Raw genomic sequence first — 23,340 nt, 5'->3', positions numbered from 1 at the left:
AGTAGTCATCCTATTTTCTTTCAGTAGTAGTATAGTCTTTCAGTATTTTCCAAATGTTCAAAATATTTGTCAAGAAAATTGTATCGAACTAACTGACAATCCTATTCACTACACTTTGGCTCACAAAACACCTACTAGCAACATGAGTTCGAATTGGAGAAGTGTTTTCAATAATTGTTACAACAGTCAGTCATTTCTTGAGTGTAATATATCCATGGCTAACACAAAGATAAACATCTGACTAGATTTAACCACAAGCAAGCAAACAAAAATAAGTAAACAAAAAAATAAAATGGCATTTTCTGGGAGAAAAATAAGAAAATTACAGCTGTTGATTATAATAAGTTCATTAGTAGTAACTAAGACAGATGAAATAAAACAGTACTTCCATCCATAAAAATCCCAAAAATAAAAATGTTGCAGCTTCATTCTATTAATTTCTACAAAGTAATTATGTTTTGTGTAATTTATTACTACGATTAATTTGATAAATGGGTGGATACATTTGATAAACTTATTGTTAATCTCTTTATCAATATACGTATATTATACCCTAATATATTAACTATGTAAAATGAATAGCCCCTAAAATAAATGTAGGGTTTTTAGTTGATTTGACTTACTCTCCATATGCTCCTTCACCTAACGTTTGCATTATTGACCAATCAGCTGTAAAGTCCATGGTCACTTCTTAATATGGAAATCCTTGTGAATTAATTCTTAGGAATTGTACACGTGTATCACCTGATATCCTGAAACAAAAATTAAATAAGAAATAATGTTACAAGTAATATATTAATCCTCTGATAATTAACCAATTAAAAACCTTGGAAACATTGCTGAAGTTTAAATAAGTGAAATCTTTTAAAGGTCGAATGATGATTTTTATAATGTTTCTAAAATAATGTAAAAGAAACCCAGAAGGGATTATTTTCCGAACATCTCCGATTTGCAAAATACTCAAGGTGACAATTTTGTCATTACCATTGTTTAGTTTGCTTGCTCCCTGTCCCAGAAAAAATATTGATTAGAATCATCAACAATTTGGTGAAGTCTTTGTTATATTCAATGCAATAGCAATACAATTATACTTGGTGTAGTCTTTGTTATAATGAATGCAACAGCAATAAAACTTTACTATCTTTCTCCTTTCATATAAGTTTTTCTTTGTAATTGACATTTCCTATCCATTAAGAACATAAAATTGGATTTTTAGCAATGAAAGAGCTATCACTTCAGTGTCACATAAGTATAAAACATCTTTTCCACAAATAATTCTTCTTCACTATAAAACACCTATAAAATAGGTTTTGCAGGCTTTCTTCAAAAAAATGGCAAAATTTCATTCAATTTGAGTGTTACAAAAAGTTAAATAATATATAACTAGAACAAATTAAAAATTAAGCTAAATAAAAAACATTGAACAATTTTTGTAAGTGTTATAAGAAGTGGTGTTAACAATCAACATACATCAATATGCTAACAATCGTCACAGTTTATGTCAAGTGCACTAAGTAAATAACAAACAGTCATCTTAAAACATATTTTAATTGTTTTCCTATCATTTCAGATTTGCAAAATACTCAAGACGACAAATTTGTCATTACCATTGTTTAGTTTGTTACAATGGATGCTGGAGGGTTAATATAATTATACCATGTGTGTCCAAAGTTCCACACCTCCTTTTTAAAAAATAATCAAATAACGCTTCAGCACATCCTTCCAGCATAAGCTATAGGATTTTCAGCTCCCACCGCAATGTAGAGTTGCAGGAAGTAAAACTTTAAATCGCTGCATCTATCTTACAAACCCTCACTTTAAAGGTCTTTGAAAGACAAATCCAGTGGTGTGGTTGCCATTTTCATCAAATAATCCTATAAAAATATGGCACCCTAAAAAATGTGGAGAATTTTTCTGGGTTGACCATACCAGTGGCAAGGTTAATATTAACACTTAGAGTGCTAATCCCGTAATTTTACGGAACAGCGAAACTTTCGAAGAATGCTAATCCCGTAGTTTTACGTGATAGTCATTCAGGTTTTGCCTACAGATAGAATAATATGTCTGGGCGCGCGGCCGGTCGTTGGTAGGCTATGGCGAGGGGGAAGAGGGGTGTGTGAATCGCTCATTCCTGAAAACATCACGCCCGCGCCACGGTGGCGGACTTTAAGGTCGGGCCAGCCGGAAGGGCTTGGCTGACTTGTGACTCGTCTTTCCCTCTAGCAAACCTTCCCTCCAAACAATATAATACCAGTGTGACATCTGTTGTCATAGAGTGAGCATCGTTAAACTTCAGTATTAACAGTGAGTTGTTCTAAGCTGTGTGTATTTACTGTGTGCAGTTAACTGTAAATAATTATTACGTTCAGTGTTTTTGTATTGTGTTATTTTGTTTTAGTAAGAAGCTTATTTCATAAGCAATATGTATGACCACGTGAAATCAAAACTGAAGGGTAGAGTTTTGCACAGTCAAAATCGTTAAATTACTTGTCATTAAAAAACTGTGGAGAATGTTGAATACAACACTGTTCTGTTCTATTCTATTCTATTATGTAAGGATCTAGCTTTATATTTAAGCCATTTAAAGACAGTTTAAGATTTACAATGTTAAAACTGAACTTTTATCCGTATTTTATCCTAGAAAATATATTAGGTGAGGTTTATAGGTAAGCCAAAAAGTCATTGCTTTCACGCTAAAAGAACTGAAGACCGTACTGACACTGGGAGAAGCTCGCGCGCCGTGTTTATAAATATTAAGATAACGCTTAATTTCCCCCGGAATGAGGAGTCGTAGAAAAAAGGTTTTTAGACAAAAAATGCAGTTTAATCGATTTTCTAAAACTTTTCCACGGGAAGTTTGATACTGACCGGATAATAAAAAACTTCCTCGCAGAGCGAAAATTTCATGTCATAAAATTAACCAAACTAAAACTGTACTTGGTTTTTACTAATTTAGACATTATTATTTTAGAATTGACATTTTTTATACGTATTGGTTGGAAAGACAAGAATGTGTTCTTTAATTTGATATAACTTTTATTACGATAAAGTAATGGCAAAATACTCATTTCATGTGTTGAATGGAATGAGTTTTGTGAAACGTTGCACGTGACAGCGAAATAGAACCTCGAGCGAGCCGAACCTTAGTTGAACGGCTAGTAGTGCCAGAGCCGCACACCCAGACTAATTATTTCATCTGTACTCTACAATGTTATTTGGGTTTTTAGTAACACAATTCACCGCTAGAAAGCGTTAGATGTATTGAATGAGCTTGATGACAAATCAACTTCGGTCGCTTTGTTTACATGCCGCCGCTGATGTGACGTTTGTATATGTTTTCAGGTGTACCACACAAAAAATACTACAAAACATAAAAACATGATTTTTATTATTCAGAGGACAGTTTATATTTGTAAATGGGTCATTGTAAATAATTGTATATATGCTTAGTTTAGTTTGTTAGATAAAAAATCTATCTCAAAAAATATATATTTTTTTTTTTAACATGTTTTTCAAAAACATTTTTTATGTGTAGTTTTTGAAGAAAAAAAAAACACTAACAATCTCACGTTACAAGAAAGAAGAAAGTAAGTTGAATTAAGGCATGTAAGTATTTTTCTTATACATTAAATACTTTTTTTTAAATACATTTTTGAAAACCACCAAAAACGCCCAGCATTCTATAAAGTTACACGTTAGTTAGGGCCAGCACTCAAAGTGTTAAACAATATAATTATAATTAGAAAGTTTAACCTATTAAATAAAAATGTTTCATAGAGCAGACTCATAGCCTAGTTCTTTCATTATTTTAGAGAAGAAATTAAGCCAGAATTACTCAAAATCTCTAAAGATATGGAATGAGGTTGAAAATTTTCTTATCGAGCTATATCAGTGCTTTTGACCACAACACTAATTATACAGATGACAATGAGGAAGGAAATTGGACACATCAGAATATATCCGGCAGTTTGCAAAGCAGATAGCACAAGTTCCATTGGAGGAAGGAAACATCAACAGATTAAATGTGAAAAGAAGGAAAGATACAATGAAGGAATACAAAGTGTGCCCAAGGAGGAGCTAAAGAGGCATAAAACAAGCAAGGGTTTCCTGCGCAAAATGTATTAAACCAGTATGTGGATAAAGCACACAAAAATTGTTTTTGGAATGCTTGAAATCCGAGACTAAATCAGAATAGGGATACATTTTCTGCTTAAGTAATTTATTAATTTCCCCTGTTAATTCTGAATATACTTTATAATTTGTTCTTACTTATAAGTAGTGAATTTGGTAACTGGACAAGTTAATAAAAAAAATAAATGTGTGTTATGTTTTTATAAACAAAGAACGCATATTTTTTAAGTTCCCAAAAAATAGGTTATTTTAAGTGAGGAAAATAAAAAATGTACAATTATACGAGGTCTGTTTGAAAATTATCCGACCTGTGTTTATATCTTCAAGCTCAAGCGGCCTCAGCGGGATATGAGCATAACCTCACAAACTATCTGAACGCTGTAGTTTCTGTCTAAATACCTTGAGTTACGCACAACGTGTAGTTATGTGTTTAAAATTTACATTACAATTGTGTTCTAAACTAAAAAATGAACTATAAGTCACTGGTAACTCATTCATATTGCAGTAAACATGTTAAAATGATATTGGTCTATAAAATAAAATAAAATACATTACATTACATAATAATAATATGTGTATTCTTATTATTTATGTCAAATTATATTTAACGATTTAGGCCTAGTGACAAAGGGAAGAAGAAAAACTGATTTTTTCCAGGTCGAAAATCTTGGATTATCTAGTCTATTTTCAAACCAAATATACAACAGTAGTACTGTATTTAACCCTTACTCCAAGTGCAATAATGACATTTTATCGTCACTAACAGTATTTGCAAGAAATGCCACTAAGCTGCGGTGTTCTAGTATTCTGTCACTAGCGATATGCGAGAAATTTGGTGACAATTTATCGCTATCACCTATTAGTTTTTATCTCTGTGTCTTTCGATGTGTCGACATAACATTGTGTATATCGAATAACTTTCCTTTTCGTGATGTTCCCAAACCACTACACTATTTTCCCTAAAGAATAAGAGTTGGACAACTTTGTCCGAAGACCCCACTTTGGCGACTGAATAATACTTTAGTACAAAAACCCGTTTGTATCGTGATTACTATCGCTCTGTTGCGTTACCGCTTAAAGCGTACCACTCGTTTAGTGCTGAAGTCCGAAACAATCGGTCGGCCAATTTTAATTGTCCAATGCATTGTTACATATTTTTGTTGGGGTTGGGGGGGGGGAGTGGCGAGGAGGCTTGCCACGGCACAGGAGTAGAACTAACCAAGATAAACTCACTACACTAGTGGAGGTAACCTTAGATCAACTGGCGTCAGATGTAGGTCATGAACATATGTCGATCTTCATTCACAATTTAACAAGCCACATCGGGTAAAATATGATGTTTGTGATTAACCAGTTCTTGATTCAGGAAGCTGTCAAATTATATCTTGATTTTATAAGTTCTTGGAGACGGAAAAAATTATTTTTGAAAATTTCCCGCTTCTCAGAAAAATTCCCGGCTTATTCCCGGTCGGGTGGCCACCCTGGTTTTAAGATAGAAAAATAATTAAGGAAGGAAAAACAAAAAGTTATCTGTAAAATTTTAAGTATATAATGATGTAATGGCACTGAGAGTTGAAAACAATCACTACAACATCAAGAGTTTAGTAGAGAATTCAAATAGCACCCTGCTGAGTTAAAAAAATAGAATACTGGTCTTTAGAAAATATTAAATTGTACAAAACGAATTTGCCTGATATATATATCTCTAATTTATCTACTCTAAGACGTGAGAATGGGCCTTTAACTGTTGTTGGCCTAATGGGAAATTATGATATTATGAGAAACAATCTTTTTTAAAGAAAACAAATATATATTTTTTAACGATTCTGTTATGTTTTGGTCAACTATTTTGAAACAGTAAAATAATTTCTTTACACCACCCAATAATACTATATGTATTCATGTTTTCAATAATAAGCCTATTTGTTTAAAATTTAGTAGCAAGCAACATAATAAAAACTTCTCTTCACCAAAAATATATTTTCCGTAGTCATAGCTATTAAGACCGAAAATTTATTCTAGTAGGGTTATACTCAATACGATTATTAAGTAGTCAATGAACAATGTACTATAAAACAAAAAGGATGTTCCAATCAGACGCAGCAAAATGAAATAATTAATGAAAATGTATTATTTACGAAGGTTCTGATTCTCGAAATGTGGTATTGTATTTTTGTAATATAAATAATATCCAAAACCCTTTTATCCTTTGTAACATTGGTGTTAAAACACTTTGGTTACCTATTAGAACAGTAAAGCATTATTTTTAAAGCATGAGATAACTGAGATATAATACAGTATTTAGAAGGAGGGGGTGTGCCAATTCTATGTACTGAATAAACACCCCCTAGACAAGACATCAGAGCCCTAAAGGTAATTATTCCAGGGAGTTCTAAGGCAACTACCATATTTCTTGTCTGCAGCATGACGCAGAAATGCGTATCTCTTTCCGTATTTCACGCCGACATAAGCTACTTTTATTGCATAAGGCTCGAAAGTACAGGATAGATCTTTAAGGTTTTACACATTTTGAAGCTTAATTTAATATTGGTCTGATTGGATATTTATCCCCTTAACTAGCAATTCCACTTTGCGTTCAACTGTTACGCCCGTGTTATCACATTCTAAACAGCTGCTACACAACATCTGGCAGCTGTAAGATGATCCACATTGGCCTCTAGTAGTGTTTATTTAAACTATTAAAAATCCAAAGTAGGAATGTTTAATTGCTACTATATTACAACAGAAAACTGAGAAATTATCACAAAGGTGAAATTTTATTTATACTTTAGAAAAAGAACATATTTTTGTAATTTTTAAATTGAATTTGTGAAATAACTACACTGAAATAAACTGTGGTTCAGTTGGTAGAACAGGAATTAACTGCAATATTGATAAGGATTAGATTTGTACACGAGCGTTGTAATTTTGACATTCACCAGTGTGCAACTTTTCGAATGATTGCGATCACGATGTAGACTCGATTTATTAACCACGATCTGTGACGAATCTAGAGATCTGACCGCAGTTTGGTAAATGAAGGTGTTACTGAAGTTATCATGGTGGATGAGAAACATAACATGTATGCTGCATGTGGAGTACTCCATGTGTGCCAAATAAACCCGGCAGTGCTTGATGATACCATTGAAAATGTGGCACTTACAGGGGTTAAACGACATGCACATAAGTAACCAGGGATATAAAATACCTAGGTTTTAAGAATAAGGGTAAATACCCCATTCATAAACACTACGGTTTTATAGAAATTTTAATTAAAAATCTAGAAATTTTAATTAAAAATCATATCTTATGAGTTAATTTTTTCATTTACGCAAAATTCATGTTTCACAGTTATTCGAATTTACAGAATTGTCACCTACCACTAAGGTTAAAAGATAAGGATATATAGTGAAGTAGGTATAACCTCAACCTACATAGTAACAGACAATAAGTTTAAATTTAAGGTATACCCTCAATATTGCATTAATCTAGAGAGGAATCAGAGTTTCTGGGTGGGGAAGATAACGAATTAAGGAAGAGTAGAACATTGGAGGAGAGGGTAATCAGAATACCAATATTCACATGTAAAAAGACTGAGGAATTTTAGAGGTCAGAGTACCAACTGCATATGAGAATAATTCAGTTTTTCAGTAAGTTTTCCTCTTTATCAATTATGCAACAGCTTACCCCTATGATGAAGTTTAACTGTCTTTATTTCCTCTGTGTTCTTGTTTGCCAATATTCATCTTAATTGCATTTCTCATTATTAAATTATTTTTCCAGTATCACGATTGTTCAGATTTTGCTGTATTGTACATTTTAAAATAAAGATGTTCTTCTTTGTCTTGCAATCACCATTTTGTATTCGTGTGATAGTAAGCTATTAGAACAACCTTCTAAAAGTGAAGAACATTATTGATCTATGGACAATACAGGCAGTGGGTGCTCTATCAAGTTTTTTAGATACATTGTTATTTAAATTTTATACAGGTGTAACATGGTTATGTGAGTTTGTAATATTTAGTGAACATTAGTGATCACCCTTTTGGAATTTTATTTTCCTGATCGGTACTACCTCGAGGGATGTTTTTCCTTGTGCTGATGGCCGTAGTCATTACTGATAGCCTGTTTAACTAATAGTACCTTGAAAGTTCTTATAATAAATACAAGGCACGTTAGTAAAAATTAGATTATAGTTTAGTATTTCTATTATATTGCTACATTCAAGTCAAATACACTGTAATAAAATGTTACCAAGCCTTACATATGTATGCATATCAAACAATAAAAAGGTTTTTTCCAACATGTTTAATTTAGGAAAAAACCAGTATGAAACATTTAAAAAACTAATAAAACCAATAGCATTGTTAAAAGTTGTACATAACAAAATATACCTGGACATACTTTTTATTGTTTCATTTCAGAAGGAAAATATCATTGCTATTTTAATTTAAATATCAAATACCAGGGGTAAATACCCAGTTTATATTTACCTTCCCACTGTTTAATTTACTTGTCCCACACATCAATACGGGTAACTCATGATCATTAAAAAGTAAACACACATTGGCACTCCCTAATAAAACACAATCTGGTAGTACCCCTAATTTCACATAGAACACAACTAGTGATGACCTACACTAAACTATCAGACAACAAGAGTCCACCATATCTTCATGAATTAGGCTACTGATGACTCAACTAGCAATTTATAAGTTACCGAATTTGAGACAAACCAGCAAACGTTTAAAATAAATTATAAAAATATGAACAGCCTATTTGAAGTAATAATATATAAAACAAGAAACTAAAATATTTCAGAATATTTGGATGCAGTATAATAAGCAGTCAATATGAATTATTGATATTTATGAGTAATAAATCCTCAATACAACTACTAAAACCAAATTAGGTTCGCACTCACACATACAGAGCACACAAACACACTATTGTCACTTGTTACAATGCATTTGTGACCTTTGTATTTATTATTTACTGTTTTCACGGTTAATTCTTATTTATAGTTATCATTATTGCTACATCTGTTTTATTTTTGTTATACTTATTCTTATTTTCTTGATATTGATAATAATTTTATACCATGTCCCACCAGAGAAATATAAGGCTTCAAACTTATAAAACAATTTGAAAAATAGTAAGCTAAGCCATCTAACTGAACAAAGTTTGAACTACGATGAATCGCCTCCTTTTTGTTTTTTTAAACATACAAAAATTATATTTCACAATTTTAACACCAAACTTTGGAGGCTATTCTGGGAATAAAATAGGAATGCATTTAGAGCTATAAATAAGGTAACAAATGTTGTAGAAGAGATCTTACTGAGAATAATGATGTTGGGTTTGAAAGCACTAGCATCCAATCCAAAACACTAATGTCTGCAGAGCCAAACATTGCTGGATTCTCGCAAATAAAAACAAATTAATAGGTGAAAGATAAAATTCTTTTAAAAACACTTATGAGTATAGTAAAAGCATAAAAAATTAAAATATTTGAAAATGATCAGGAAACAAATTTAATTTTTATTGGATCACTATATTTGGATTGACCCAAAGTGAAACTATTTGAAAATAGATAAATCATTTAAATTTTTCAATAATTAGTAGAGATGTGGCAAACGTTTTTTGTTTTTTATAAGGGTTCACTTCTTCGGGACTCCATGTTCTGTCGGAACAGGTTACTTGCCAAGAAGTTCCGTCTGTTAAGCTTGGAACTCTATGTTCCGTCGGAACGGTTTACTAGACGTGCCAAAATGGTTCCGGCTTTGTTAAGCTCGGCATTCCATGTTCCGCCGGAACGGTTTACTAGACGTGCCAAAATGGTACCGGCTCTGTTAAGCTCGGAACTCCATGTTCCGTTGGAACGGTTTACTACACAGGCCAAAATGGTTCCGGGCGTTCCGGCTCTTTAAAGCGGAACAACTAGGCTGGTAAATGTTCCAGTTCCACTCTGGATTCCAGGCAACCACAATATTTTCATGTGGCAACCTGTACTTAATTATTTTCTATTGATATATTCAAATCATTATTAGTTTATAAGATAACAAGTAATAATTCATATAACTTATAGTGTTCTTATTATACTTAACCCTTTGAGTGCTGCTGGCATTTTCCCAAGTCATATGCATAAAGTGCAGGGCCGTTTTAGCCTATAGGCTTTAGGGAAAAAACTGTTGTAAAACTACTATGCAGCAGATGTTATAATTTTGTTGTTTCTTTACTAATTAAATGAAGAATATGAGACATATTGTTAAAAACAAAATTTGCTTCTATAAAAGTTCAAGTTTTAACAAAAAAACTTTTTACTTTTTAGTAAAAAGTTAAGTTTGAACATAATTAGAGTATAAACAGTATTTTAAAGATTTTTTTTTTTATACCATGATAAAGGCCATAAAATTCTAAATAAAACCCATGTATAACATATGATTCTACAATAAAAACATACATGGAATAATATGAATAAACAAAATGCTGACCGGTACTGACATTTTATAAATTGTTCTCTGTCACAATTTAGAAATTACATATAGTAATAGTGTAGTTTTCACAATACATCAAATAAACGTCAAGACAAAACACAAAAAAAGTTTGATTAGTAAATGTAGAGACAAATACTTCCTTACATTTCTTTTTAATGGGTGTCAGTAACTTTATAAAACCAAAATAACCTTATTATAATTACACTAAAAACTCACGTTTTAGGCTTGGACACAACTCAAATCAATACCTTACTTTTATAAAGAAATACAGTAAAACACTGTACAAGTTACTATTTTAGTTTAGATTTATTCCAATGCTTGATTATCAGCAAATAAACAAGAATGACCTTAACGCAACACAGTACTCGTCAGCTACGTCGTGACTACAACACAAAATCATCGCATAGATAGGCTACTTTGGTATTATCACATCTCACTATTTTTGGACAAGTTTTCCTTAACAGGAACCAAAATAAACTTCATTATATGTTCCTAATACTTTCCTTCTTCCATAATAAATCGAAAAATACTCTATGAGTAATACTCCCTATCGCCAAATTGCCTGCAAATAGGCATGTGCGAGCGACCCTTCACGTAGGCCTAGACATACGAGTCATCTGTCACTTTCAAATAATAAAACGTCGTTCTTTTAGCTTTTCTTTTCATTGATTATCGTAGTAACTTGTAAATTTCAAAATAGGTTAAAGAAAGTCTTTTTTTAATACTGTAATTTATTTTGTCCCCGATAAGGAAAACTCGTCCAAAAATAGTGGCTTATTGATAAGTACCCAAACAACATATGTTTCACAAATCAAAGAATAGGGAAATACATAAAACTTGGGTACTTTGGGATTATACCGACCACACCAGTATGAAGAACACAAAAATATAAATTTATAGAAACAAACATGATAGAACGAAAAAACAACTCTTTAATTACAAAATTACGAACTTACAACTATTATCAATTGTTAATAGGGTCAGATTCCGTTATATGCCCCCAACGCTTTTAAAACTTTTTTCAATGAACTTAGAACGTTATAAAACGATGGAGTTGAGTAACAGAACTAACATTCCATCAATCAACAAGCATTTCCAGGTATTGTGACCAGTATTTTTGTCGCTGTTATCTTATCTTTATAGAGAATCCCGATTACAACAGGAAGTTTTTTGCAGGGTACATAATTTATTGCCTTTCCATTACAATTCAATTTATATTTCTGATCAGCCCCTCTAGAATTTTATATTTTACTGATAGGTACTATCTCGAGGAATGTTTTTCTTTCGTCGACATCAGCGCAGGGCAGCACCAAACGTGCTGCCGAAGCCCACGCTGATGGCCGGAGGCACTCGCATTTTGGGTGGCGGAATGTGATCAAGATGAAAACAAGTTTTGAGTGTTTTTTTCAATAAAGAGTTTAGTTTTTGTTTTTGTTGAATTTTTGTGTTTGGAGAAATGTAGGGGTAAAACACAGAAGTACAACAAAGCGACCACAGCTGAACGGGCAAAGAGACTCTGCAATCACGTTATCTACTAGACCGCTCGACTTTGACCTCTGTCTGAGGATGGGGAGGGGTTTGCGATAAGACAATTCCTGTTTTATATTGACGAAATATTGTTCTACGCTAATCTAGTAATCAGTAGAAGCAAAATGTCAAATAACGATTCATGTCTGGGTGTGGTCAGTATAATCCAAAAGTACCAAAACTTGAATTTATGGATAGTTTTGAACCTATTGAAAACAGCTATCAATTTTACAGAAATAACTTTGTAATATATATATATATATAAAATATTATTGAAATACGAAACGTCAAAATTAACGACGCTGCAGCACTCGAAAGGTTAATGAATGAACTTTACCAAATAACATTTTTGCACATAGTTCATTCACTAGCAATAAAAATATTTCTTTAATTTTAAAATGTTTTAATTTGGAATCAACAGTAGGAATTGAATAGCAAAGTTTTAGTATTTACGAGAGTCATCCATAAAGTAACCGCCGTTTGGGTGTGGCCGATAAGTAGTGGGGATAGCGCCGACATTCTCACATCAGTGTGAGCAGCCGTTCAGTACGCTTCTAGCTGTGCAAGGGAGAGCATCGTGCAATCGCACGTTCTTTTGTTACAACGTAAAAACATGAGCGCCGTGATAGAAAATCCCGCCACATGTGAAGTGCGTGGTGTAATAAGATTTCTGTGGTCGAAAAGTTACACAGCAGCTGAAATTCATTGTGAATTGAGTGCGATTTATGGCCCAAACATTACGAGCTAAGGTGTAGTCCGTCAATGGGTTCGTTTTTTTTTAAATGGAAGAACGAACGTTCACGATGAAGACCGGAGTGGTAGGCCATCTCTCGTCAGTGATGACAAAGTGGGATGCTAAGGGCATCTTGCTCGTTGAATTTATGGAGCGTGGTACGACCATTACAGATGCAGCTTACTGTGAAACCTTAAAACGGCTACGACGAGCGATTCAAAACAAGTGTCGTAGCCTTCTGACATCTGGTGTTGTGTTTAGCCCATGACAACGCCCGCCCTCATACTGCTCAAAGAACAACAAAACTTTTGGAAAAGTTCAAATTTGACGTTTTTGACCACTCCCCCCTACAGCCCGGACTTGGCTCCCAGTGAATTCCATCTTTTCCCGTACATGAAGCGGTGGCTTGCATCTCAGAGGTTTGCAAGTGATGAAGAACTTCAAAATGCTGTGTCAGGTTGTCTACGTTCTCAGGTGGCAGATTTTTTTAAAGACTGAATTTAAAAAACTGTTAAAAGACATGATAAGTGCTTGAATTTGTATGGTGAATATGTAAAAAAAGTAGAGAAAAGCTGTAGTTTTAACATTTATATAATAAACTTTTTATATCTCAACTGGTTTATTTTTTATTTCAAAACGGAGGTTACTTTGTGGACGACCCTCGTAAATAATATTACTTCTTTGAACATATACAATTATTTTACTGTTTCAATATAACCTTCTATATATAATAAATTATGTTTCAATTTCATAAATTGTATTTTATATCGTTATTTTAAAATATGTGAATTTCAATTCATTTCACAAATATTTCTTATTGTAATTGTTGTTTGAATAAAATTGTCTTAATAAAATTGTTAGTTTACTTTGATTACCTATAATGACAGTATAGGTGGATAAGTGGATTTAGAATTAAAATTGATACTTGCGAATATAAGCATTTACAAAGACTAATTTATATGGAACTGTGTATCTAAGATGCACAAAAACAACTTGAGCAGATAGACATTGTGTTTAAAATTCAAATATTGGAACGTATTATATTGTACCAGAACGAAATTGGGCAGAAAGTGAAATAAGTAGACAAGCAATGTCGGAACGGAACCCGTGGAACTGGAACGTCTTGGAACTATTCCCGAGCCTGGAACGCTGCAGTCGGAAAGGTTCCAGTTCCTGGAAAGGTAGACTAGGCTACACCAGAAGAAACCATGAAACAAGCTTATTAGTCTACTATCTAGATTCTTTGGCTGCACTATAATAAGTTAATCGGCCACCAACACAATCGGATGATGATTATCGCATGATAAGGAATAATCGATACTCATGATCTAGATAAAAATAGATATTTCAAAGAACAATATGATTTAGCTAGTTTTCAATCTAAGAAGTAATGTATAAAAGTTATTTACGAATTAAAATACAATATATAATTAATATAATTGCAATAAAATAACATTTACTTACCTTACGTATTTTCAAGGATAAACGTGACTGTGAAATATAGAAGGCTGCAATATAGAAATATAGAAGGTAAAATCTGTAATAACTGTCGACCTGTTCCATGATGGCGTGAGATCATTGAAGTGGAAAGTGAAAGGTGCAGTGCTGCCAACGTAAATGCCTCCACTTAATGTCTATGTTTGTTCATTTTCTCGGTTTATTGTATGTCATAGTTTGTCTATTTACCATTGTTATTTTTACTGTCTGCTGTTTTGAAACACTGTTACGAATATCCCTGTTATATTATTTTAAAGTTTATTATGTTTTTTTCTGTTGTTACTGTTATTAAGTTATTTCTGTTATTATGTTATTTTTATTGTTATAGTTTATTTATTGTTGCGTTCTTTCATTATGGTATTGTTATAGTTTTTAAAACATTTAAATACGTTTTTATTCTAGCATATATCATGCCTTGCATTAGAGTATTATGTAATATTTCCTTTCAGTCATTCACATGTTTTTGTTGAGGTAATTTTTTGGTTTAGGTTAAGTTGTAATTATTGATCTTGAATTATGGATCTTGAATGTAAAAATGGAGTATGTCCGTTGGAAATAAATAAATAAATAAAGGCACTTACGTCACTGTTCTTGCCGCCATTATTTAATAACGAATCACACGATTTTAATTTTGAATTTATTTCCAAACCGTTTAGACTGAATTAAGCCTTAGGCTTTAAAAATGTTAATATCTATACTTTTATATGTAAAATAGATGTATTTGTTACAGATTAAATAAAATAGTTAAACTTTATTTAATCAATCTGAAATGGTTTTCTGCAGGTACTGAAGAAGTCAAAACGACATTCATTAATTAAAGTGTCATAGTTTGTTTGGTTTCAGCTAAAATAATGCATGATTTTCAGTATATTCATAATACCAAAATCCAAATGTTCACAAAAAGTCTTCTTAAGTGTGTATTAATGACTTTTCTTGTAGTGAAACACTATTCGATTTCCACCTGTAGGCTAATTCCTAGTTTTCATCTCCTTACTACAACAGGATACTTCAGATTTAAGGAGCTAGCTCCTTTTATTGCAGCCATTTAAAACATTGCTTTTGTTTATTAAAACATTTTAAGCCATTACTTGCATATTCATCACCACTGTTCTTGTCATCACTAGCCTTCTCCTACATAAACAAAATAACAGCTGGTAATGATATCACTAGTCTAAATAAAGAAAGCTGCAATGATTAGTTATGAATATCTATAAGTAGAATGTCGTATTCGATATTTAAAATTGATAACCATCATCTAATTGTGTTGGTGGCCGCATATTATACTGTAGGCATTTTTTTTTTTTTTTTTTTTTAATTTTGTTAGCCTATTGTATCCAACCATCCTCCCAAATCTAACACACCTAGAGTCAATCAACTTCTATAACTGCAAAAACAATACCAACATGGGCAAATATGTCTTCGCTTTGAGGAAAACTCCTTTAATTTTACTCATAGATAAATTTGATAGCCTAAACTTTGGAGGAAAAATCTAGCACAAAATACAAACCACAATTTCCAGGACATTCGTAAAATATAGTATATTCCAACAAGTGTAGGAATTTTGTTCACATCTAGTATTAAATTAAATTTTCCCAGCATTATTTACACTTTCTATACAAAGATTGAGTCTACATACAACGCATTCATGTTTGAACTAATATATTATATTGTTCATAAATTCTACATCATTAGTCTGCTCAGACTATTTTATGCAGGTGAAATTGAGAATAGCCTACCTAAATACTCCATATAAAATTATATTTCTCCTTATTGATAGTAAAATCTAAAGGCCTATCCTAGGCTACTTTGGACTGATTAAGTTCAAAGATATGATATATCTACATAAAATTACCAAAATGCTTGTCATAATTAAACTATGTCCTAATATATATAAAACACATAAGTCACGGCATGGTCAATTTGATTTGCAAGTTTAAATAATCATATTTTATTAAGGGACAAAAGACATTCACGTTACCCACCAGCTAGCAGCCATTATAATACTACCCTCCATCAGCAGGGATGATAATGAAATAATTGTAAATGAAAGTCAGTGCCTCTTAAAACAAAATACATTTTGGATAGGAAAATCATTAATTCTTTTTAAAGTAAACTTAAATTATTTCACTTCTCCAAGAAATGCAGAATCAGCAGTCAGGGGTGGAATGGTGGAAAAGCGCATTGCCGTTCCATATACGTCTACGTTGTAAGCGATACTAAGTAAAATTGTATTACTTACCAAGATGTAATGCGTTAAATTTTCCGCCAAAATCGTCAGGAAATATATAGGAATGTTCATAAATATAAGTACTGCACATCGAAATAAAACCTGAACGCTTCCCTTACACTCATGGCAGAAATTCTCAACATAGACAGGATCTAGCGAGTACATCACCGTTTTCGCGCCGAGCTCAAAGAATGGCGACTTCTTTAGGGAAGACCTCTTCAAATCAGCAGCTATAATGTTCAAGAAATCGATTTTAAAACCAAATGAAACAAAACCATTCCAAAATATAATATAATTGATTAGATAAATCTTCAGTTTACATCAGCATCAATATTTTTTTGTTTAATTGTTTATGACAGTTAATATATGACGATAACTTATCATTAAATGCTACTTTGGATTTAGTGGTAGAATCCGAACTAAATAGACTGGTCCAGCGGGGGAGTAAAGTGAATAATGTAACGTAAAGTTGTAGGAACATAAAGCACATACTATGTAAAATCTGAGATTACCATGTAGTCTAGTTTTTTTTATAATTTATTATTTATGTAAAGTAAGTTTAAAAAAAATAGAAAGTACATTAGATTATTCCGATGGTTACTACCAAATTACAAGTAGTAGAAAAGTATGCACTCAGTAATTCTGGATCTTTAATTTCAATTTTGACAACGTTAATATGAGATCATGGCATCCTTAGTTAAGTTGACTGAATCTGACTAAATAATAAGTTTCGACGTTAAAAGTCAATTGACAAATGTATCAGTTTCAGAAACTCTCGAAATCACTGAATCGCATCTAGAATATAAAATGTAGTTGAAATATGGAATACAGAGGTGAGACAAAAAGACCACGTAAAGATAAAAGAACTCTAAGAAACACGAAAAAAGAGCTAACATAAAAGTTTTGTTAACTGCTCATGATTTTTTTTCCAAAAACCATCGTATGAATCGGAATGAAGCTAAAATATTACATTGGGAAGCTCATTTTATAAAAAGGGGAATTGAGGCTTTAACGTTAAATTGATAAATCAACGGATTAGTTAACCATCAGTTGAAATTAGGCCGCTTTAGATGCAATTCTGAAAAATTAACTAACAATCAACCCTAAGGTGTCAAACAGATAACAGATTTGTAACCATTGTGGAGGCTCAATACGGCTTTAGGTAGTTCATCTAGAATGAACGATTTGTAAAAAAAGGTTCTCTCCCGTCCCTCTTTGTATGCCGCAATCTTGTTTATGACGATTTAATAATATTAGACATATTTACGATTGGTCAGTTCTATTTGATTGGCCGGTGAGTGCACAAGTATTTTGACCGATATTCTATGGTTCAGTTTTAATAATTAGTGCTTACTTTTTATTAAGTACGGGTCTTAGATTTAATACGCATGGAATAAGCACTCAACATTACTGTTGTGTTATATAAATATAAACGCGTAATGGCAGAAGGGTGGGAGCGGCGGCCTGTTGTTCATTGGGGTGTTCTCTGCTTCAGTTAGTCAGTGTGAGTGGGTTTCCTTTAACTTTGTTATTTTTTTCATGGCCGAATAGTAGTTCATTCGAATACTACAGTGTGGGACAGCTATTCGTAAGTTTGTGTCCATGGCTCTACATATCACCAGTTCTTCATAAACAGTCGATTCATATCAGGTGATTTCTGGTGCGTTGCTTCCAAAGGGCAACTTTCAGAAGTTAAAGAAGCTAGGAATAGTGTTTTTATAGGAGAAGGTTATTCCAGGAAGACTTCTAGAGGGAAATGCAACCAGGGTATTTTTAATGTGATACTTAACACACCACTCTTTCAATAGGCAATTATGCAACTTCCAAGAAGAAAACATTGACGATACCAAAAGTGTTTGAAATGATTATTCCTACTAAAATACCTATTACTGACACAAAAAGCGAAAAGTAAGTTACAAGAGACCATTTTAAGTACCATTAATTGTGACCAATGTGATTATTTATTAATTTAAAAGTGTTTATGTATTTTTCATAATAGAAAATATATGAAAATTAAACAGTTATGGAAAATTAAATAGTTATGCTGACTTTGAGGACATTTTGCATCACTGTACGACGTAGTGTATTCCTTTTAGAACAATATTTGTTGAAATACACAAACTTAAGTACATTAGGGTACGCTGGCCTCGTTTATACAATATTATAATGACATTACCCATGACCAATATAACTTAAGATAATATAACTATTTTAATACTTTGTACATATTTGATTATGAATATGAAAAAATATTAAAATCTTGTCGCCCTGTGCGTGAGCACAGAATAGCATGTGCTTAAATACGAGCCTGGCTCTCGTGTTGTAAATGATTCTTATTCTTCATCTGGGTAGTAAATTTTGACATCTCAGCAGGGCTCCATATTGGGGAAATTTTTGTTCATACTACTTTCAATATTAATGGCTTTGTGAAGGCGCAACAGCCTATATGAAATTGCATGCATAGTGTGGTCTAATATTTTGGACCGTGACAATAAATTATAAACATTAATAAATCTACATTGCATTTAATGAATTCGAATTAAATTGATAAACTGCCGCTATGAGTATACAGCTTATATGCCGCTAACATATATTATAACGCTAAAGAGTGTAAACAGGGCCCATTCTTAACGTAATTCATCCCTATTTACCCAAAGCGGCCTCCAAATATTAGAAAAACACAATTTAAAATCCACTAAATAGGGCTAGCATTAAGTAGAGGTTATGCATTATAGGCCTATACATTTATTGTGCTATTTGATACAGATTATAAAAATAACACTTGTAGATCTAAATACATACTAGTTGTGATATGGACAGTAGCGTAGCCAGAAATTTCGTTCGGGGGGGGGTCCGAAACCGGGGATCCGGGGGACGTTTTGTGTGGTTATTTGCCAATGAATTCACTGGTAAAAGGTAAATACCATAAATATGGAGCTTTAGTAACTACGCCTTATAGAAAGTGGAAAGAAGTAATAGGCAAATTAAACTCTCACAGCAAACTTTAGTACCACAAATTTTCTTGTATAGCTACAGAAACTTTACGAAGTTCGATTCTGGCCGAGTATAAGGCACCAAAGTGATGTTGGATTCACTGGATAAGAAATAAAAAGATCAAAACAGAGCTTCACTCAAAGCGTATAATTGACTCAACTATATTCTGAATAGAAAATGAAATACTCCTTTGGGACATTGGGCCACTGATGACGGCCGAAAAACCCTTTAGAAAAGAAGGGCGATTTTCGAGCGTTGCTCGGGTACAGATCAAACTAACGGTCGGAAAATGCACCGGAAAAAACTCTACTGATTAGAAGTTCGGCCACTTTGGATTTCACTGATTGGGGTATTTATGAATGAGTTATAATGACGATTTTTTTTGTATCATTACACTGTAGACGAGTATATAATTATCTGAAAAATCACTTTCGGTCGGAAATAAAATACACCTGAAGAACTTCAACTACTTCGGACTTCGTTAATGAGGTAAACGTGGTATTTTTTTTATTGAGTTAGGAACGACGATTTTTTGTTATCATTAAACTGTACTCGACTACCTATATAAATTATCGAGAAAAAAAATCACTTCCGGTCGGTAAATACCAAAGAAAAGCTCTTTACTGATTCGTTTTGACAATTTTGGATTTCACTGGTTGAGTGGTTGAGGTAAAAGTAGTACTTCTAATTATGTTAGGACATTGAATTTAGAGATTAATTCAACGCCGACTGATAAATATATAATTATCGAGAAAAAAAACAAAAATAATCACTTCCGATCGGAATATACTAAGGAAAATGAAAATAATACCTCAGTGAGTGAAATCCAAAATAGTCGGAACTTCTTATCAGTAGAGTTTTTTTCCGGTGTATTATCTGACCGGAAGCGATTTTTTCAATTTTTATTTTGATAATTATATAGATATTAGTCCGGCGTTCAATTGATACCTAAAATCAATGTTCTAACATAATTCTAAGTACCACTTTTATCTCAACGACTCAACCAGTGAAACCCAAAATCGTCAAAATCTGAATCAGTAGAGCATTTCCTCGGTATATTCCGACCGGAGGTAATAATAATACTTTTTATTGTGTAAACAATAATAAAAAATTGCATACAATCGTCAAATTAAATTATTTAGAAATATGTATATCTATTTTAAATTGCCCCCATTCATACCCGTTCATACACAGTCCACACTCATTTCCTAAGACTGATACATACTCACAGCCATACGTTTTTAAAATCTTCTAAATTTTACCACCAGAAATAGAGGATGATCGAATTACTTTTAAATTTCATCCCAGCGGCTCATCTTAAACTCTTCCACTGAATAAACACACCCTCGACACCAAAAAGTGTCTCAATCGAGCTTTAAAATTTTGTTGGTTTCATTCAAATTTTTGATTTCATCAGGGAGCTTGTTGATCAGCTTAACACCAACCTCGGATGGCAAACGTTTAAATGCGGCTGTTCTGTGCGGATGTAACCGAAGGTTGTCCCTGCCTCTTGTCCCGTATTGATATACGTCCCTGCCCCGGACGAACTCGCACTTAAATCGGCAGAACAGGGCGACATCGAGGATGTAGAGACAGGGCAAAGTTAGCAATCCAAGCTCCCTAAAGGCATCTCTGCATGAATTTCGGGATTTAAATTTTGAAATGATGCGGACAGCTTTCTTTTGACTTCTAAATACTCGCTCAAATTTGTATTTAGAACAGCCTGCCCCATAGCCTCAACTCGTACATTAGATGGGGGTGTACAGGGCCCGAAGTAGGCCATTTTTAGTACATCCCGGCAGCAAAATTTTGAAAGGTTCCGTAGAGCATAAATGCCTGAAGAAAACCGTTGAGCAGGTACTTTCAATGTGATTGTCTCAAGTCAGACTTCGATTAAGGTACATTCCGAGGAACTTGGTGGAATCAGTTTCCTCTATGAGGACATCGTTCCGCCATCACAGCAGCGCGATCCTCAATCTCTCTTTGCCGCAAACAGAAATTTAGTGCATTTGATTTGGAGTTGTTGGTCCTCAGATTTAATTTAGAAAAAAACTGAATACATGATTTCAGTTCTAAAAAGGAAATGATTTCTACTTCATGTTTTGTTGGAGCTTTAATGCAGAGCGTTGTATCGTCAACATACTGGACCATTTTCCCTCTCAGGAGCGATGAGTTCCTCCTGCAGATGTACACAAGGAACAAGACTGGTCCAAGTATAGATCCCTGTGGGACTCCATAGGAAGAAAGTCGCTAATTTAAAGTGATTTAATTGTTTTTTTTCTCGATAATTATATATGTATTAGTCGGCGTTTAATTCATACCTAAAATCACCGTCCTAACATAATCCTAAGTACCACTTTTACCTCAACCACTCAACCAATTAAATCCAAAATCGGCAAAACTTGAATCTGTAGAGAGCTTTTCTTTTCTTCGGTATTTTACCGACCGGAAGTGATTTTTTTCTCGATAATTATATAGGTATGGTGTACAGTTTAATGATAACAAAAATCGTCGCCTAACTCAATCGAAAACCCCACGTTTACATCAATCATTGAAGTCCAAATTAGTTGAAGTTCTAATCAGTAGAGTTTTTCAAGTGTATTTTCCGACCGAAAGTGATTTTTTCGATAATTATATACACGTTTACAGTTTAATTGACACCTAAAATCAACGTCTTAACTTAATTCTATGTAGTCCACTTTACGTCCCCCACGACGAATTTGAACGAAGTGGTCGCTAATTTAAACTGGTCGCCGTGTTACGGTTCAGGTACTTTGCGACGTCACGTGACCGCGCCCCTATAGAAATACCGTGATTACACTACACTATCCGAAAGACCGAGCCAAAAAGTATCGTTTGATACTTTATGATTTAAACGAAAGGACAATTATATTTTTAACAACGGTCACTTCAATCAGTGAAATCAATCAATTTAATGTTTGTAGACAAGAGTAATGATAACTGTCCTTTTTTCCTCCTGCTCCATGCTTTATTTTTTAATATGTCTTAAAATTTCGGGGGGGGGTCCGGACCCTCCTGGACCCTCCCCTTCGCTACGCCACTGGATATGGACGTACTACAGTAATGCACTCCCTATTATCCGTTTACTATGAATCCAATAATATGCATTTTAAATCAATCTCATAGTACTTCAAGGACTTTTTCATTGGGCTCACATTCTTTGCACTCTAGCATCTTCAAGTGTTCATTAATTTGAAGTCCATAATCTATTGTATGAATTCTGTACTGTCCTTCTTGTTAATGCAATCTCACTGAAAGAAAACTTTTTTTCTCCTTCTTGCATTACCCATTCAAAATAAGAATAAACGAAACGACAAGGAAATATTTCATATTATTGCTTTAGATATCCGACAGTTACTTCGCGTTTACTAGCGACCGTGGGTTCCTTAACATAAAGTAGTTATAATACTTCTGTACTCACGTATTGTTTGAAAAGGTTTTAACTCAGATTGTGATGTGTCTGACGAAGATAGCCCTGCTATCAAAAGGCCTCACAAAAATAAAAGTTTTAAATATTGGTTTATGTGTTTGAATGTAAATAAGATAACAAGTAGCCAATACAAGCTCCATCTTCAACATTCACATGTATAACTGCAACATATTTTAATCAGTAGTACAGAAATAATGAATTAAGCTACAAAAGCTGTAATAGAGAATATCACAGTATATATGTTAAGAACTAGACACTAAGGGGATTACGCCATAAAATTGTG

General features: G+C 33.1%; 1 protein-coding gene across 1 annotated transcript in view; it reads right to left on the bottom strand.

Annotated features, from left to right (window-relative positions):
* The window catches only part of LOC124356593 (serine/threonine-protein kinase grp), a 41,791-nt gene extending 24,968 nt beyond the window's left edge, over positions 1-16,823 (bottom strand). The window contains exons 1-2 of the mRNA XM_046807686.1: positions 16,625-16,823; positions 624-752 (exon numbers count right to left, since the gene is read on the bottom strand). Of these exons, the coding sequence (XP_046663642.1) occupies positions 624-682 (59 nt within the window). The 5' untranslated portion in view covers positions 683-752; positions 16,625-16,823. The remainder of the gene's footprint in view (positions 1-623; positions 753-16,624) is intronic.
* Positions 16,824-23,340: the final 6,517 nt, after the last annotated feature.

The sequence above is a fragment of the Homalodisca vitripennis genome, chromosome 3, assembly GCF_021130785.1.
Source record: "Homalodisca vitripennis isolate AUS2020 chromosome 3, UT_GWSS_2.1, whole genome shotgun sequence".
NCBI lineage: Eukaryota > Metazoa > Arthropoda > Insecta > Hemiptera > Cicadellidae > Homalodisca > Homalodisca vitripennis.
This window is presented reverse-complemented; position numbering and strand designations above follow the sequence as displayed.